At 41.4% G+C, this 18,175-nt stretch overlaps 2 protein-coding genes across 4 annotated transcripts in view; one reads left to right on the top strand and one right to left on the bottom strand.

Annotated features, from left to right (window-relative positions):
- The window catches only part of prune2 (prune homolog 2 with BCH domain), a 43,366-nt gene extending 36,685 nt beyond the window's left edge, over window positions 1–6,681 (top strand). Inside the window, exons 6-11 of one of the 2 annotated variants that reach the window (XM_085168359.1) lie at window positions 3,733–3,864; window positions 4,022–4,108; window positions 4,414–4,512; window positions 4,622–4,660; window positions 5,115–5,165; window positions 5,292–6,681. In XM_085168359.1, the coding sequence (XP_085024485.1) occupies window positions 3,733–3,864; window positions 4,022–4,108; window positions 4,414–4,512; window positions 4,622–4,660; window positions 5,115–5,165; window positions 5,292–5,322 (439 nt within the window). In that variant the 3' untranslated portion in view covers window positions 5,323–6,681. Of the gene's footprint in view, window positions 1–3,732; window positions 3,865–4,021; window positions 4,109–4,413; window positions 4,513–4,621; window positions 4,661–5,114; window positions 5,166–5,288 lie in introns of both variants that reach the window. The other variant, XM_085168358.1, reaches the window with a different exon arrangement.
- pcsk5a (proprotein convertase subtilisin/kexin type 5a) overlaps window positions 6,399–18,175 on the bottom strand; it is a 41,723-nt gene continuing 29,946 nt past the window's right edge. For both annotated transcript variants that reach the window (XM_085168337.1, XM_085168338.1), the window contains exons 32-37: window positions 16,159–16,395; window positions 15,841–16,018; window positions 15,117–15,334; window positions 11,020–11,120; window positions 10,439–10,631; window positions 6,399–7,404 (exon numbers count right to left, since the gene is read on the bottom strand). In XM_085168337.1, coding sequence (XP_085024463.1) covers window positions 6,932–7,404; window positions 10,439–10,631; window positions 11,020–11,120; window positions 15,117–15,334; window positions 15,841–16,018; window positions 16,159–16,395 — 1,400 coding nt within the window. In that variant the 3' untranslated portion in view covers window positions 6,399–6,931. The remainder of the gene's footprint in view (window positions 7,405–10,438; window positions 10,632–11,019; window positions 11,121–15,116; window positions 15,335–15,840; window positions 16,019–16,158; window positions 16,396–18,175) is intronic.

Raw genomic sequence — 18,175 nt, 5'->3', positions numbered from 1 at the left:
GGGGAGTGTGATTGTGTGTACAGCGTCTCTTTATGTCTGTCTCCACGTTGGTTGAGTGTGGAGTAAGTGCATATGAGAGCATGAGGGTGGGAATGGATGTTTGTATCTGTGTGTGCCTGTATGTCTGTGTCTATATGTCAGGTTGGGTATCAGATGCCACCTCTCTGAGGACAGCTCAGGCCCTCCAAGGTTTGGAGGCCTATCTCCCCCCACCACTTCCCCTGCCGGGGGCGGACTCCCTCAGACATCGGTGCGTTGGTGGTTCTTTGTGTCCGGGGGTGGGCGTCCGGGTACACACCGGCTCACTCCTTGGCGGCTGCTTATCGGGGCCTGGAGCCTGGGGCTCGCTTGGGCCACTTCGGAGGTGGGGTGCCCCCGGCCTCTCGGCCTGGGGCTCGGTCACTCAGGCACAGCTGGCTGCCGGCGGAGCTCACGGGCACGTCACTGCAGCCCCCCCTGGCTTCTGCTCCGTGGCTGCTGGGTGACCCCTCATCTGGGACTCTCCTCAGCTCTTTCTGGGACGGTGGCACGGCTGCCCCTCTGTTGGTCTTCCTTGGTCTCTTGTGTTCTGGGGGCCTCTGGATGTCTGGAGTTTTGATCTCCTCCATACCTGCTTCATGCCCTGGAGGACGGGGCAGTGGCCCCCCACACCCTCTTGCAGATCATTACATGAGGGAACCTTTTAAGAAAACAAGCGCGTCCATGCTCACAGGTGTACACACGGGTGCTCACACACACAAACTACACCCTTTTTGGCTCCTACCTCAATGCACACTGTGCTGTCGATCTTACGTGCTGCACAATAATGTTTAATATTTAGTATTTACTGTCATATTCCCATATATCATTGTGATGTGGTTTATTGTATTACTCTCGTTTTCTTCTGCTTGTTTTCTTTTTTCTTTCTCAACAGGTGATCCAGGTGATCGATATATGTATTTTTTTTTTTTTTTTCTGCTTATTCTGTTGGTTTTTGTTTTTTGCCCTTCTCCCCCGTCCCTCTTCTCAACTGTTTTTCTTTCCCTCTTTCTTTCTCCCTTTTCTTTCCCCCAGTCAAGTCTGTCCCGTATTCAGCAAGTGAAAATAAAATAAAGAATAAAAGGTGAATCAAATGGACCATTACGGCAAAGCTGGGATGGTCAATTTGGTAAAGAAAATCCGTTGGGCATCTTTCTTCGCCTTTAGACAATAATTCTGATGGCAAAAGAGCCAAACGGGACAGGGAAAAAGAAAAAAAAAAAAAAAAAAAAAAAAAAAAAGGAAATAGAGTGGATCAGCAGTGCTGGTCTGTAAGCAAGCTGGGGAATGACATTTGATCAGGAGGAGAGGAGAGCCAGTGAAGTTAGATGAGTTATTGAGGAAACTAGCTGAGGAGATTGTCAAGTTATTTTCAAAGGAGGCGACAAAGTTCCCTGCTGACTGCGAAGACAGAGAGGAGGTGGTGGAGGGACTGCGGAAAAAAACGAGAAAGCGATAACAGTTTCTTATGGTTTGAATTAGAGAATTGGATTTTCGGAAAAGTAGAAGTCTGATCGAGCTTGTGAGATTGATGCAAAGAAGGAAAGAGGAAGCAACATTTTTGCCAATTTCTCATTGCTGACTTCAGAGGGGAGAAATGTTTAAAATGCTGTTAGTTGGGTTTTTCAAATTGAGGGTAAGACTTGTGTCCTATTTCCTCATATTTTTTGCATTGAGCTTTCAAATAAAAGTTGCTCCTGTATTTCACCATTTTAACACATAATGCTAAAACTTTCAAACTCCGCTTGCTTTTGATATTTTGAAGTTTTTGATTGAATTACAGTTTAGCCCAGGTGAGTTTCTGCAAGGCATGATGCTGTTTCACATTAATGTAGTTACAGTTCTGTTTGTCTAAGTCAGCCATTCCCAAAGTCAAGAGTGCTGAGACCCCCTGAAAAACCAAAAAACTCATGACGTCCACCATAATACAAGAGAAAAAGAAACTTCAGTATAGAGTCAGAGTAATGAGTAATATCACAAGCTAGCCTAAAATAAAACCTATAGCTAAATATGCAACTTAACATACTTTTGAGTAATCTCAATTTGAATTTCTGTTATTATTGTGTCTCATCTGCAAGACCTTCGCAGCAGCACACCAGGTGACCCCAGCTTACACTTTGGGATTCACTGATCTGCATTTATTTAGAGTGTTAAAATTTTTAAACTGTTAGGGGCATAAACCACGAAGCAACAATGACACCAGTCATTGTTACCAGCTTGTACAAAAGACGTAAGAAGAGATTGTTCAAGGCGTTCGCTGTCACAACTTTGCACTTCCTTGAGATTAACTGTAATTAATGCATCAGTATATTTTTGCATTATTAATTATTAATGCATCAGTATATGTAAAAATGGTAGTTTCTGCAGTGGCCACTTGAGGCAGGCTGCAAAACCAAATCAGCCCTATAGACCCCACCATGCTAACTTCAGGGATGTAACAAACACGTTTAATGCCAGGTACAAAACACAGTTTTGCTTCTCATAGCATTTCAGAACTCAGTTGTTTGGTCTTTGTGTAGACTTAAAATTTGAGGCGTGTATCCCAACATGCACTTTATTTCCAGTAATTGAAATTAACCTCTTGAGAAAGCCCGATGGCTAATATTGCTTGGGGTATATAGTCCCTCAAAAAACTGTGCTGTTCGTTTAGTCTGTAAAGGCTAGCAACTAATGAAGTTTGTTAGCATTAGCTGAAAGCTTAGCGCTTCTCACTCTCATCCAACTTAAAGCTTCAAAAACCAACATGGCTCAAAACACACTCAGTATACCCATCCTTTTTATACAGTCTACACAGCCCGCATTTAGTATTTAGAGCTAAATGGCAAGTAGGCTAAACTACAACATGGTGAACATGTTAAATATTACTAGTACATGCTACGGTATTGTTTGGGCCTGTGATTTTAGCCTGTTGTTAGGTGGTTGGTAGGCAACAAAATGACTTATATCCCCCTGAGAATAGGAAAAATAATCTTCCAATTAAACTTGTGATTTCCTGCCTCTTTGGAGCTACAAGAGGCCACCCAAACACATGAGATATCAATGGAAAGCCCAGGATGTCCTCTATTTACACCAGGACTTAGTAAGGTAGTTCAAATAAGTCAAAAGATATAGACCAAAAACAAATGTCAATTACATTAAATTAAGATAATGCTGCTAATGCTATAGATGCATAAATGCTACAAATGGGTTTTTGGTTGGTGGTTTAGGGGCCTAAGATGTACCTGTATGCCAAGCTTGGTTGCTCCACTCCTGATGGTGTGGGCGGGGTTTGAGGATAGACAGAAAGAGAATTTTTGTCTTACAGTAAGATTTGTACATAAAATGTATTTATATGCTATAGCACGTTTCTAAATAAGGATCGCAAAGTGCTTCACAATAGCAGTCAGTTCAAATATTAACACAGTAATATTATCTCTTAGTCAAAAACAAGCCTATACAAATACGTCTTGAGCTGCTGTTTAAACATGTGTGCAAGTTGGCATGCTGGTGCTTAGCTAAAAGCACTGTTCTTTAGGGAGTGTAGAAATCAGCAATGGGTCCAAATACAACATTTTACTCTTTTATATAATCCTATATGGTATTCCAGAAAAAGAAAATGGTATGAACCCTTGGTTTAAAGCCAGAATATGGGTCAGGGTTATGTAAGCAGTACTTACAGGAAGGGTGAAGCTTCAGAAAATTAATTTGTGTGTATTCATGTGTGCATTTTTCCAGTTATGTGATCAGCACACTGGAGCTGATGGTGGCAGAGGACTACATGATTGTATACCTAAATGGAGCCACACCCCACAGAAGAATGCCTGGACTTGGTTGGCTAAAGAAGTGCTATCAGATGATTGACAGAAGGTCTGTCCTGTTCAGTGGTATCACTAATATGCGATACTACATTGGTTTTGTGAGAGAAGCACTGAATGACTAAGAACATTTGCAGCTTTGCAGAATGAAAGTGAAAACTGATGCACCAACATTTACATAATACTTTGGCATGTGATGTTGTCCTCAGGCTCAGGAAGAACTTGAAATCCTTCATTATTCTCCATCCATCATGGTTTATCAGGACCATTCTAGCCATTACCAAGCCATTCATCAGGTAAAGAATACTTCGCTTTTAGCTCTCATGCTATCAGTATTTGTTGTGGTCTGGTGGTTGGTCCACTGTCTTGTTCTAAAGATTGCTGCTGGATCTTGACACGTATTAAAACAATTAAGGCTGCTTAAAATTATTACACTGAGACAATTAGCTGCTAATGTGACTCCAGACCTTTTAATATAGTGTAACGGAGTAATGCACATTTATTGCTTTTATCGTGTTTCTGTTATGTAGATCTTTAATTGTGTGTGTGTGTGCCTATGTAAAAATGGTCATTTTTTGTGCACATGCTTGTGATGCCTCAGCACCAAGTTCAGCAGTAAGATAAAGTATGTAAACAGTCTGGACGAGCTGCAGGAACTCATCCCGATGGACTGCATCCAGATCCCAGAGTGCATCATTAGGTGAGTCCCTTTAAACCTTTAAACACAACACTGCCTCCACCTCCTCTGAGCCCGGATGGTCTTTTAAATAAGTCTATTTTCATCTTGTCATTTAAACTCTAACCTCTAGACTCGACAAGCAGCTGAAGGAAGCGGCAGAGAACTCGAGGTAAGCATCGACCCTCCTGCTCGCATTACTTATTCTGCTTTTTTTCTTCTCTCTCTCTCCTTTTTTCCATCTGCAGTTGAAGCGCTCTCTTATCAGGCAACTCACTTTTAGATCACAGGGATTCTTCTGCTGGATCAGGGCCCAATTGGATTTGGCTATAGTTGCAATTACAAGAGAGAGAAAGAATTTGCTAAAGAGGCTAAATGCATCGCTTTCATCTCATTTATCATTACAGCAAAATAAATGAGCCAGTCCTTATAGCACAGTGATCTATTGCACTGATAATAAATGTAGAAAAGAAGCAGTAGAATTCCCACACTAATCACCAGCTGACTAACTGTGCTCTGAAGCGTAAGTTGCATGCACCTGCAAATTCAGCGCATGCTCGTGTATTACAACAGTAAATTCTGCTTTAACAACCTTTCAATCTCCGCCTTCCCCCGGCGCGATCAAGAGTGAACAGTTTTCTGCAGGGATCCGAGCCAACTGCAGCAAGCAGAACAGAGTAAGCTCTCGAAGATGTTTAAGTTCACACATAGAAGACAAACGTCCTTGTGTCAGCAGTCTGTCACTGCTACATAAACACACCCATCTCTAATGTCTCTGCTTTGTACTTTCATCTTCCCAGCAGACCAGACGCAGCTGGTGCCAGCGGCTCGTAAATCCAAACATCCTGAATAGATGGGTCACCTCGATGCTCAGAAGTCACTGTTGTATTGAATGGGTGAATCTGGAAAATTGTGTAGCTACTGTGTGTGCGTCTGTCAGTGTTTTGTCAATTACACACTGGAGTTTAATAAGAGAATACAACTTACAATAGCACCTGATCACGATAAGATCTTTAACGGCTGCTGTAGCACCTGCTGTACCTTACACCTGCAGTCCTGATATACATGTAGTCTTAAGTGTGATTTTTGTTTTGGGAGCATCAGCAGACTAGTGCCATCGCTCACTTTAGGGTAGGGACTTCAATTACACACTAGACAGCGCACTGCGCAAATCCATTTGTAGAGTCTATAGTGTTGTAGTTGTGTGCATGAGAAGCAGTGAAGCAATAATATCACCCTTTACTGGTTACTCAGTCTCAGTATTTCTGATGAAGAGACTACTTCTGTGTACGCAGTAAAAGCACAGGGTGCCTTGTGCCATGGAAGATGACCAACCGGCTTTTGACCAATCCAAACCTCTTTCTGGAAAATTAACCATAAAACTAGATATTTTACCTTTATAGAGTTAATCTAAGACTAAGAATTAATAACTTAATTATTATATGAAGCTGTCAGTGCTATGTGACAGCATGACTTTTTAGTCGTGTTCTGCAAGTGTGTGTGCGTGTCTGTGCGCACGCATGCATGTGTCTTTCTGTCTATACACGTCGAAACTCATCCTCAGTTTCTGCTTGACGACCAGGAAGAATCTCGGGTGAGAGTAGCGATGGGATCTTTGATAAGCACATCTTTATCTGTGTGTGTGTCCACACGCATGCGTGTGTGCGTATCTGTGCATCAGTGCATGTCCCCCTCATTAGATAACCGATGGTCCTCTTGCACAGTCTATAATGGTGTACTGAGGGGATGCAAAGAAATTGTTGATCACTGGCTAGTAATTCAATAAAAATAAATCGATTCAAGTCTGAATGTATTTTATCATTTCTTTGTTGGCTGGAATTTGCTGCCAAATTACAAATCAGCCACTTTCAACCTGGTGAAGTCACGAGTTGCTCTTTTTTCCTAATGGATTTGTTTGCAAAACTTTATTTGAACAGAATAACCAGGATAACACATACTCAAATTAAATATCAACAACAATAAGCACATGGGTAAAAGAGAAAAACAAACATAAACAGGGCGATTAATCAAATTTTAAACCCCAATCCAACACAATTATACATGGTAATATGATCAATGAAACCATCACAACAAGTAAACTGCCACGATGAAATGTTAAACATACGCAGAAATCATCGTGCTACAAACCGGGTGTGGCGAATAAAGCTTAATTTTGTTAATTTTATTTTTCTTTTTAAAAAGGAAGTTTGGGAATGTTAAATCCCTTTTACTGTTTTTAAATGCAACACATTTCATTGTGTGAATGCAGTTATAAAAACAGAGCTCATTATGAACAGCATATCATGTTTCATTTGGTCAGGCTCATTCAGTAAAGGATAAATGACTCTGTCCCTAGGGGCAAGGGGGAGACAAACAGGACTGGGGAAGAAACAAAGAAGAAAAGAATTGCAAAAGAAATCTTATGAGATGGAAAACATCACGTTCACCGGAACGTGTAGCTTTCATCGTCGTACTCCAACTCGTCCTCGTTGTCTTCTCCCAGCTGTCCGTATCGGAACTTCCTGTACACTGTGCCATCCTGGCCCATGTAAACAATGTCCTCATCTTCATCATCGTCGTCATCATTGTCATCATCCTTATTCCCTGAGCGACGTTCACTGAGGTCGACCAGCTGGGACTCCTGAAATCGGCCGCCAGAGGAGCCGGCTCTGCCGCTGTAAGAAGAAGCAGAGCTGTAGCCGCCTCCGTATCCCCCACCGGAGCCCAGCTTTTCATAGCCGCGGGGAGGGATGTCTGAGCGCACGTTTTTCAAGCGGGAATGTCTGATGAGGATGACGACGGTGACCAGAACCAGCACCAGCAGGACACAAGCTATAATGAAGACTGTCAGGTTACCTCTGGCCTCCTCTTCCTCCTCATTCCTGAATGCCAAGTTGGTGCTGAGAATGCACTCACCTGGAAAGAAAACAAGTTTAGACACTGATGCAAAAAGTAACCGTGGTACCTGAACAGGAGCTTTAATGATAATAAAACTGAAAGGGCAGTCAACAGATTTTGTGCAGGCAGTGAAATTTCCTTGGAATGAAAAGTACCATGAATGTCTTTAGTGGCTCTGGAGGGAACTTTTCAAAATCTGAAACAAAATGTGAAATATGAAAGCTTTTGTAGGTGCTCCTGGTTTCCAAAAGTTAAAAAATGTGATATTCACCTTGAACTTTTCTACGGTTTGAATCAAAGTGAAGCTCTGTTGGTTGAAAACACTGGTGGAAAAAGGTTAACAAGCCCATCAGAAAATACCCTTCTCTGTAAAGAAAAGCCAACGGAGAAGCTTGTGTTTGTAAAACTTGATTTCATGGGAAGAAAAAACAATACCAGAGAAAAAACCCCCGCAGTTTTAAGTGAGTTTGGGAGCTACCTGCCATGCCAGAATTACAGAAAATATAATGTTACTGAAATAACTTCATAAAACTCATAGTCAGAGCTGGTCTACTAAATTATCAGCAGAAAATGCTGTGTTTCTGTTTCAGCAGTGTTAAAGATTAACAGTTAAACCCATAATTTGTTTGGTTTGTTAGGACAATTTTTGCAGTTTTGCCTTTGTAATATTAAAAATGAGGCCCATACAGGGCTGGGCGATATATCGAGTTTTTAAAAAATATCGATATCGATATTTTCATACGAGATGTGACAGTATCGTTTATATCGATACAGTTTATGTTACGTTATAATTATACTTGTGGAGCCGCAAGTTTGCCTCTCTTTCGTTCACTTTTGTCTTTATGCTACGTTACTCGGCCTCGCCTCTCCTTCACTGAACACAACTCCCCCTCCTCCCCCATCGCTTCACCTGCAGGCAACGACAAGATGGACACGGCAAATCTCCGTTAACGAGTTACCGCGGATCACCCCGTGCGTGGGGTTGGACGGCGTCAACGTGTTAGTGAGCTAACCGCGCTAACGACATGCATGGCCTAAAATCCTTTCATTTTCTCCAAAAACGACAGCGCGCCTTATGTATGAATTCTGGTTGTGCTTACTGACCGCGAACCATTTTTATGTGGAACACAGCGCTCAGCAATCTGTCAAGAAATGTTTTAGTATGACTTTGGTAAGCTACTGCACCGCTTGATGGATTGTCGGAGCATTACGGCTACCGTAGTCCGGAGCCTCGCGGAGTGATACGTACTGTGCTTCAACGTAATATTACCCTACTATGTATAAGCACCATAAATGGCACTTGTTAAGAGACACGGTTACAAAGCAGATTTCAAACTCCAGGCTGTCAGTCACACAGTAGAAGTTGGAACAGAGCAGCTGTGAAATCTGTCTTTGTTATTATGCTCAGCGTCTTTTAGTTTACATTTTGACAGCACAATTGTGAGCTTTTTGTTATGCACAAAAACAACATTGTTTTCTTTTATTTATGGAGCATTATTATTTAATAAATGCTGATAATTTATTTTTCAGTAATTTCTTCATGTACATCTACGCTGTATGTTAATAAAAGTGCCTGTGTGACATCTGGGACACAGCTTTGACTAAGAACTCTCTTTTCGTTCTTACCTTATGGCTTAAAAAAAAATATCGAGATATATGTCGTATATTGCCATCCAGCCAAAAAATATCTAGATATGAATTTTGGGTCATATCGCCCAGCCCTAGGCCCATAGCAAGTGAACGAGGTCATAATTAAGCTGAAAAACACAAATAAAAAACCACAAGTAGGCAAATCAACAATATCGTGCAATCTTAAAAAGCAGAGAGATTGGGCAGCTCCGCAACACCAAATAGCCTGAAATATCACAGACGACAACTAAAGAGATGGTGTCAGAGTTATTTCCATGGTTAAGAAAATCATGTTCACAACATCTAAGCTATTTAAGAACACTCTGGGAGTTAGGCATAACAGAGGTTTTACAACAAGGTGGAAACAACTGGTTACACTCAAGAACAAAAAGGCCAGTTTAGACATCTAAAAGAGGCTACAAAATCTGGAGAAACAGCTTGTGATCTAAAGCATATGACATTACCTGTCAACGAAAAAATTATGGCATGGGCATGTTTGGCTGCCAGTGGGAACGGGCCACTAGTGTTTATAAGTGATCAGGCAATCAGGATGAATTGCGAAGTGTACAGGGCTGTAGTCTCTGCTCAGATTCAGGCAAGTGTTGGGCAGTGCTTCTCAGCGCAACTAGATAATGAACCAAAGCATACTGCAAAAGCAAGCCAAGAGTTTCTCAAAGCAACAAAACGGGATATTCTTCAGTGAGCAAAACACTGATCTGATCTGAGCCCAAGCTTTTCAGTTATTAAACACAAAACTGAAATTACAAATAAATGTGTCTTTTATTGACCTAATAGTAATATAAGCAGAGGAAAAAACAATTCTGCAACCAATAGCTCCTCTTACTTAACAACTAAATGAAATAGCAACTCAGTTGCATTATGGGAAAAGTGCCCAACCTTTAACTGATCATTTCAAACCTGAGGATCTGAGGTTGTTATTTTAGGATCTCTCTCTTTTGGGGGAAATTTTATAGACCAAGACATCAATCAACTGCTGTAATTTCAAAAAAAAAAATAATTAAAAGATTGATCACTAATGAAAAATGTAATTAAGCACAACCTTTACTCGTCAAGAGATGTGATAAGTTTAATCTAAACATCTTCCCTCCCTACCTGTAAGACTTTATTAGTTTAACTCTTTCCCCCAAGATGACCGCCTCTGTACCCACCCCAATATATCAATAACAACCATTAGAATAGGTTCTGGGTTCTTCCTCAGTAGGCGGTGTAGGAAGAGATCATTCTCACTAACTTCTGATGCGCAGTTCCCATTCCCAGTTGTTTTATTCTGGAAGCAGGCATGAAATATGACACAAACTGCTCACATTCTAGCAGACGTACAAGGGAGGAAAGAGTTAAGGAAGAAAATTACAACCTGAACACAATGATAACTCTCAGCATACAAGATAGAAGTTCAGCCTACCCCGTGTCTCTGTGCAGTTACAACAGTCTTGCTGCTGGGTTTTGGTGTCTTCATCTTCGTGGTGGCAACAAAGTAGACAGCGCCCTCCAGCCTCTAAAACAGCATGAGCAGAACACACTGTGCAGTTGGACGGACCGGGTCCCCGACACTCCAGGCAGGAACTATCACAGTCTTCACACGAGTGGCTTGAACCCTGATGAAGGACAGGGGTGACTCAGAGCTACAGCATTTTTGCATCATAACTACTGATTCTTTGCTTCCAAAAGTTTTTTTTTAATATGCTGAATAAAAGTGCAACCAGCCTCTCAGCACAGTCAATTAACATTCATCTACCTGTCCAACAATTTCAATCAGCAGCTTCACAGCACGAGCTGCGAGGTTTATTTAGAAATTGTGACACAGTAATAATTTTCGCTGTGATGTTTGAGATTTCTCCTGGTGCAGTAATAACCCAGTCTGAATTACATTATGTGATACCTGCGGCCAAAGCATTCAAAGTAATTCTTTTGCTGAACGACATGTACTCGTGTTTTTTAATTTTTTAATGAAAATTAAATTTGTGAAATTAAAAATGCTGGTACCTTTATTATGGGATGCTGGCCTTTATCGCATATGGACTCACACCTGCCATATGACAGCAGGTAACCAGGGTAGCATGAGTCACAGGACTCAGGAAGTTTTCCTGTAGGTACATGACAATGTAAAGGGTTAGCCTGATGATTTTCTGTGTTTTTATTACTGTCAAAAAATGCTTAAAATGCTGTAAATGCTGTGTCAAACTTTTAATATCACCAGCCACCTTCTTTAATTTAACTTAAAGACGAACAGTTCAAATGTTTGCATTTTTTTTTATAAACAATTTAATCCAGGTACTCAAGATTGAAGTAGCAAAAACTGCACTCACAGTGGTGTAAAAAAGGGTTTGCCCCCTTCCAAACCTACACGGCGCTGTGTGAAACAATGAGTTCATTTTCAGTTTCTGAAAATAAACTGTTTATTGCCTGATTACACCCATGCCTGATTACTGCCACAGCTGTTTTCATCAAGAAATCACTAAATTAGGACCTGTTTGACAAAGTGAAGCAGATCAGAAGATTGACCACGATGGGTGAAACTGGGGAGCCCATGGCACACCCATGACATCATGCCGCGATCCAAGGGGATGAGTGAAATCACTCCAAGAGCACAGCAACAACTCATTCAAGAGGTCACAAAAGATCCCAGAACAACATCTACAGAACTGCAGGGCTCACATGACTAAGGTCAGGGTTCATGGCTCCATCATGGCTGGCTTAAATGGCCCGCACTGCACAGTTCAAAGACAAAAACCACTACTGAGCAAAAGGAATATAAGGGATTGTCTCTTTTGTGCCAGAAAACATCTTGATGATCCCCAAGACTTGGGAAAATGCTCTGTGGACCTCCAAAAGTTGATTCTATTCATCTGGATGTAGCGTTTTCAGTAGGAGAAACATTTTGTCACTCATCCAAGTGACTTCTTCAGTCTCAGCTGACTGCAGGTTTCCCCAATCTTATAAACAGTACATTTGCATAATGACTGAAACCAGCCCACTGAAGGAACAATGGACTGGGAGGTCAGTTCCTTCATCATACTTGTGCAAATTCTCATGACCATTGATCAACAACCACTGATCAATGGCCATGAGTACCATTCACAGAGAGTTGGGGAATGGCTGCAATCACCGCATTGTAAGATGGTGACAGATGTACCCTTAGCCCCCCTCCTCGATTCAGAGATGGTCTTTCCCTTTTCACGTAAATGGCCTCCTTGACTCCGCGCTCAAACCAGCGTTCCTTCCTGTCCAGGATGTGTACATCCTCATCATTGAAAGAGTGTCCACTGGCCTGTAGGTGTAAATAGACTGCAGAGTCCTGGCCTGACGAGGTTGTTCTTCTGTGTTGTGCCATCCGCTTCGCCAGAGGTTGTTTGGTTTCCCCGATGTATAAATCCTGGCAATCCTGGCACTTAACAGCGCACACTATGTTACTCTGTTTGTGTCGGGGACATGATCCTTGGGATGGAACAGTTTTTGGCACAACGTGTTTTGGGGTTTAAAAGCCACAGAGACCTGGTGTTTAGAAAAAATGCATCTCAACTGCTCCGATACTCCTGACACGTACGGGATCACTACAGGTTTTCGCTTGGGCAGCGGTTGTCCTTCTCTCCTGGATCGGCTGGAGCTTTCTTTAGGCGCCTTCCCAGCTTTGACAAAAGTCCAGCTGGGATGACCACATTTACTCAGGGCCTTCTTGATGTGAGGTTCTGCTGTGTCTGTGGGGATGGTGTTCGCTCTGTGTTGTAGCGTCCTAATAACACCCAGTTTGTGCTCCAGTGGATGATCAGAGTCAAACCTTAGACACTGATCCGTATGTGTAGGTTTACGGTACACGTCAGCTTTTAGATGTCCCCCATTACTGATGGAAATCTCACAGTCTAAGAAGGCTAACCTGCCACTTTTCATATCCTCCCTGGTGAATTTGATGTGTCGGTCCACCGAGTTAATGTGATCCATGAAATGTAGTATGTCCTGAGATTTGATTTTCAGCCAGGTGTCAACCACATATCTGAACCAATGGCCTGGTGGTGTTCCAGGGTAGGATAACAAAGCCCTCTTTTTCACTTCTTCCATGTACAAATTGTCCAAATGGGTGAAACTGGGGAACCCATGGCACACCCATGTTTCTGCCTGTAGAACTGACCCTTGTATGTGAAGTAGGTGGAATGAAGGCACAGATCCAAAAGCAAACACACTTGGTCGATGTTGAGAGTGGTCCTGTTGTTTAGGTTGGGGTCATCCTGTAATCTCTTACACTCTGTAGACCGACAAGACAAAAATTGAAGTTTTTGGAAGGTGTGTGTCCCATTCAGGTGGGGACACTTGCTATAGCATGACTTTTAAAAAACCCTGCTCGAAAACCCTCCAGTGTGGCTGAATTACGACAATTCTGCAAAGATGAGTGCGCCAAAATTCCCGCACAGCAGTCACTTGTGGTCTACGCAGGTTTGGAATGTTTTCCTAATAAACACCTTATTTGTTAACTGCATTTTGTGTGTCTTTTTTTGATCTTAAACATTTAAGTGTGACACACATAAAAAAAAAAAAAACAGGAAGGGGGCAGACACTTTTTCACACCACTGTAACTGAATGGCTGCTGATGGCTGGTTTCTTCAAAAATGAGAGAGATTCTCCTGGATGCTCCTGTTAAGCTGTCCTTTACAGTGTTAAAAAGCATGTTTACAAATTGGCACAAAAATGTTTTTGGCCTTTCTTTTTCACAGCTGTGAGATGTGTGAGCAGAGTGTGATTTGCATGGTGGGAGTATAAAGAAATATATAAAAATTCCTCCTCCCCTTCTGATTTTAGTGCTGAATCTTGAAACTGCCTACAGCGCAAAAGACAATCAAATCAGACACTGACTTTCACTCTCAGCAGTCGTGTTCCTGTGACAGAAAAGATGACACAGCGTAGGGGGAACGATCGGAGCCATTTCTGAGCCAAGCAACTTTTTAGTAAGCTGCCAAGCACTGAGTGAAAACTACCATTAACAAAATAAAAAAGAAATGATTGGGAGTGTCATGTTTTACAGGAGACTCACCCCCCCAAAGGAAAAAAAAAAAAACCCTACTACAGCTTCTTATTTAAAATGCTACACTGCAGTTATGCACCAAGGCTGGATGATTCACTCATTGAATCATTCACAGTTAAAACTTTGGTCCATGATGTTGTGAGAATTATTCACTCTCAAACTCGCGAGGGTTAATTATGGCATGTTATTATGTTTATAACAGGGATGTCAAAACAGTTTCTCATTGTCGGCCACATACAGCCCACTCTGATGTTAAGGAGACTGGACCAGTGAAGCTCTCCTTTCTGTCAGTGTAAAGAAGAAGTATATATTTAATCCCAGAGAGAGCATAATTTAAACTGTGTAGTCATTTAATTGTAATCAAAGCTGCTAAGCTTGTGACAATACAGTTAAAAGTCCAAAATCTTTGCCTGGCTGATTCTGCCACCTGGGCCTTATTTTTGACACACATACACTAACTGCAGTAGTAAATAATTCATAGTGTAACAGGCTTCATAGTATACATGGCAACACTGGTTTCTTTACATTTTTTTTACTTTATTTTTTCTCATCTCACTCATTAAAAGTGATATATGATATCATTTTTAGTGATATCATACATAGACCGCTAATTACTCCTCACCTTTGCTTATTGAAGTAGAGCTCTCAACGTCTGTTTTTTTTTCTGGGACTGGTGTCCTCTGTTGCATTTTAATGTAATTAAGTGACAAATACCATCAACTGCTGTGCAGTTAATTGTACTATTAACAAGAAGTCTGTGCTTCAGTTGTGGTGAATAAAATTCTAACATTTTATTTGTAGTCAGATTAAAAAGCAGGTGTCTGTGTCTGTGGGTGCAGCTTGCTAACCACTGCTTAAATAAACAGGTGGTGTCTGGGTGGCTTTAATGTACAGTCTGTGATCTACAGTACTATACATCTGTCTGTAACATTTTTAATGTTACTTTCACCACATTTCATGGTCTCCAATGATTATACAGCTATAGACATAAAAAATAGTATAATCAAAATATTATGAGTGTGTGTGTGTGTGTGTATGCATTACATGAAGCTTTTCCTGACACTTGTACCTGAGCAGGTTCTGCAGCTGGCGTGGCAGTGCTCGCAGGTCCTGTGCACAGTGTCGTGGTAGTATCCTTGAGGGCATGAGACGAGACAACGGCCTTGTTTCCGCAAATAAATGAGGCCCGGAGCGCAGCTCAGGCAGCCGTTCTCCTCATCGCCAATACACTCACCACAACTGGGGTCACACTTTTCACACATTCTTGAGGCAGTGTTTCCATAGTGACTAGCAGATGGACAGATGGTCAAAAGTTATCACAGACTGCATTCAATTAAAAGAAATGAGATTAGAGCTTTGTTATTCCTCAAAGGAAATATCTTTACTCAGATTCACATTTAGCCATAGACATCTATAAATACTAGAGTAGAAAAAGGCAATGCTGCATTGTCTGCATGCTGGTCTGTACAGTCTTTATATCCTTTTTGTGTTTTCTGAGTGAGTATTTAGCTGCATATCAGTTTAACGGTACATTAATTTGACTCCTAATCACCGCCTACTCCCTCAAAAATAAAGTATTATTAGCCTTTTATAGCCTATTTAAGTGTCTGACCAAATTAGCTTGTACCTCCATATTGCACCTTGTCCATGTAATTAAAGAGCAACGGTTCAGTGTCTGTAACCTATTTGTGCGAATATGCTGATCTTTTTGTTAACGGCTACACTGTCTAACTGCATTTAATGTGATAATATGATGGATGAGCAGCAGAAGGACGGGGGGCAGGTTAAACTACCTGTGCTGGCAGGTCTCCACGCATTCTTTGCCCTCTCGAAATAGGTGGTCTTTACATGTGAGGCACTCGTGGTTGTGCTTTCCAACACAGGACTTACAAGAAGCGTGGCAGGGTTCGCATTTCTGCCCAGACTCCTGCTCGTAGTAGCCTGTCGGGCATTGATCCACACAGGTGCCATCTGTACCAACAAACACACATGATCACGGGGGCTAAGCAAACATCGCAGATGCCTGACAAGCTTTCCAGGACACACAGCCTTGAGAGAAATCACTAGCTCTACCAAAAAAAGAAGAAGAAGAAAAAAAGAACTCGACTCACTGAGCAGGAGATGTCTTGGGTTGCAGCTCAAGCAGTGGGTTTTGCCAGGACCCGAACACCTGTAGCAGTATTTGTGACACGGATGGCATTCCCCGTGCTGGTCTATGTACTGGTGAGGCGAGCACTTACTGGCTGATGGAACGCACTGGCTGTTACCATCCAGCATCTGACCCTCTCTGCAGCTGGTGCAGGAGCTAGCATGAGGTCCAAAGCACGTGAGACATGATGTATTGCAGTCTGGAAACAGAATTAAGAAGTAATTTAGTAGGATAGTATCAATGTTTCATCTCGACTTGATATCTATATAATTTTAATATAGTTTAACACCAAACTATAATCATATTAGGCAGAAGAATAAAAAAAAATACCATGCCTGGACTAAGTGCCAAAATACATTTTACAAGTAAAAGTCCTGCAATGACAATGTTATAAAATGTTTTACTTAAGCGTGTCTTTCCATACAGCCTCAGACAAATCTGAAAAGGTTCCCCACCTCAGAATCAGATTATCTAATAAAATAACCTTATTTTAACCTTATATACATAAAATGTATATATATGTATATATATATATATATATATATATATATATATATATATATATATATATATATATATATATATATATATACACCTTAGGAACTGCAGCTGGGACGGAATATGTGGATTTTTGTGTCTCTTTTTCAATATTTCTGAGACCTCATAACATCTTAAGCACACGAAACAGCAATGAAATTTTGTAATTTCCTTATTACTATGTTGTTCTATTAGGTTGTTTTAATACCGCTCCAAGAAGCCTTGAGTTGATTAAAAAAGGCTGCACCGAGAGTGCTAACAGGAAGTAGAATATTTCTTTCATATTAAACACCTCAAATTTTCCCAGCGGAGCACTTTGTCCTCAAAGTGCAGTCTTAGGGGCCATGGAGTCTCCAAAGATATAAGACCTATCAGCTCTCAAACCCTTCTCCAAATCACAAAATCACAACAACAGTCACCTCCAGGAGCTTTATGTTATAAGGTAAAGACCTTATAATAATAGAGAGAAAACCCCAACAATCAGATGACCCCCTATGTACAAGCAGTTAGTGGCGACAGTGGGAAAGAAAAACTCCCTTTTAACAGAAAGAAACCTCAGAACCAGGCTCAGGGAGGGGCAGCCATCTGCAGAGGCAGAAGAAGCATGAAGCTTGGGTTTGGGAGACAAATACTCTCTCTCTTTTTAAATTATGAGTAAAACGTTGCTTTTTTGTTTATTTCTCTTTTGATAAAGCTTAGAGAGATCAGATGACCCTGAACCATCCTTGAGTCTTCTCTCCTCATCTATTTGCATGCCACTGTTCTTTGTTTTTCTCTCTTGTGAAGTTCTGCTTCAGTCTGTTTGTTGTTTATCATCTCTCTGTGCTCTTTTCTCCTCTCTTCCCTTTCCCCTTACCCCCCCTCCCCCCTCCAGCCGGTCACAGCAGATGGCCACCCTCCCACCCTGAGCCTGGTTCTGCTGGAGGTTTCTTCCTTTTAAAGGGACTTTTTTTTTTGTTTTGTTTCTCGCCCGTCTGCCACCAAGTGCTTGCTGAAGAGGGGATTATTGGATCATTGGGTTTCTATCTATAACATTGTTATCTTTATACTTATACAGAGTGCCTTTAGATGACTAATGTCATTTAAGCTGATCTGGTGCTCTGTACATTTCATTAAATAAAATGGTTTCCACATATTTGGTTCTCAAGCTACAGGATGACCCTTGAAAATATTTTCTGCAACAAAACTAAACTCTGTCCATTTCACCGCACAGCAGACATAGGTACATGCAAGTGGATGCATTTCTGTTGGCAGCTACTTTAAGCAGCAACAAAAGAGGGCATCGCCTACAACATTTTTGCACTTCTGTGTTTTTGAATAGCAAAATCAGAGCGGTGTGTCTTTCTCGAGGGAACTGTCTTTGGCATCTCTCTGCTGTTTTCAAGGTTTGACAGCTGCCTGTTAACCATCTCAGAAGCGCTGCTATTTCAGTCGGGAAACAC

Source organism: Neolamprologus multifasciatus, chromosome 7, assembly GCF_963576455.1.
Source record: "Neolamprologus multifasciatus chromosome 7, fNeoMul1.2, whole genome shotgun sequence".
Lineage (NCBI taxonomy): Eukaryota > Metazoa > Chordata > Actinopteri > Cichliformes > Cichlidae > Neolamprologus > Neolamprologus multifasciatus.
The sequence above is the reverse complement of the archived record's forward strand: the minus strand, read 5'-3'. Positions and strand labels throughout refer to the sequence as shown.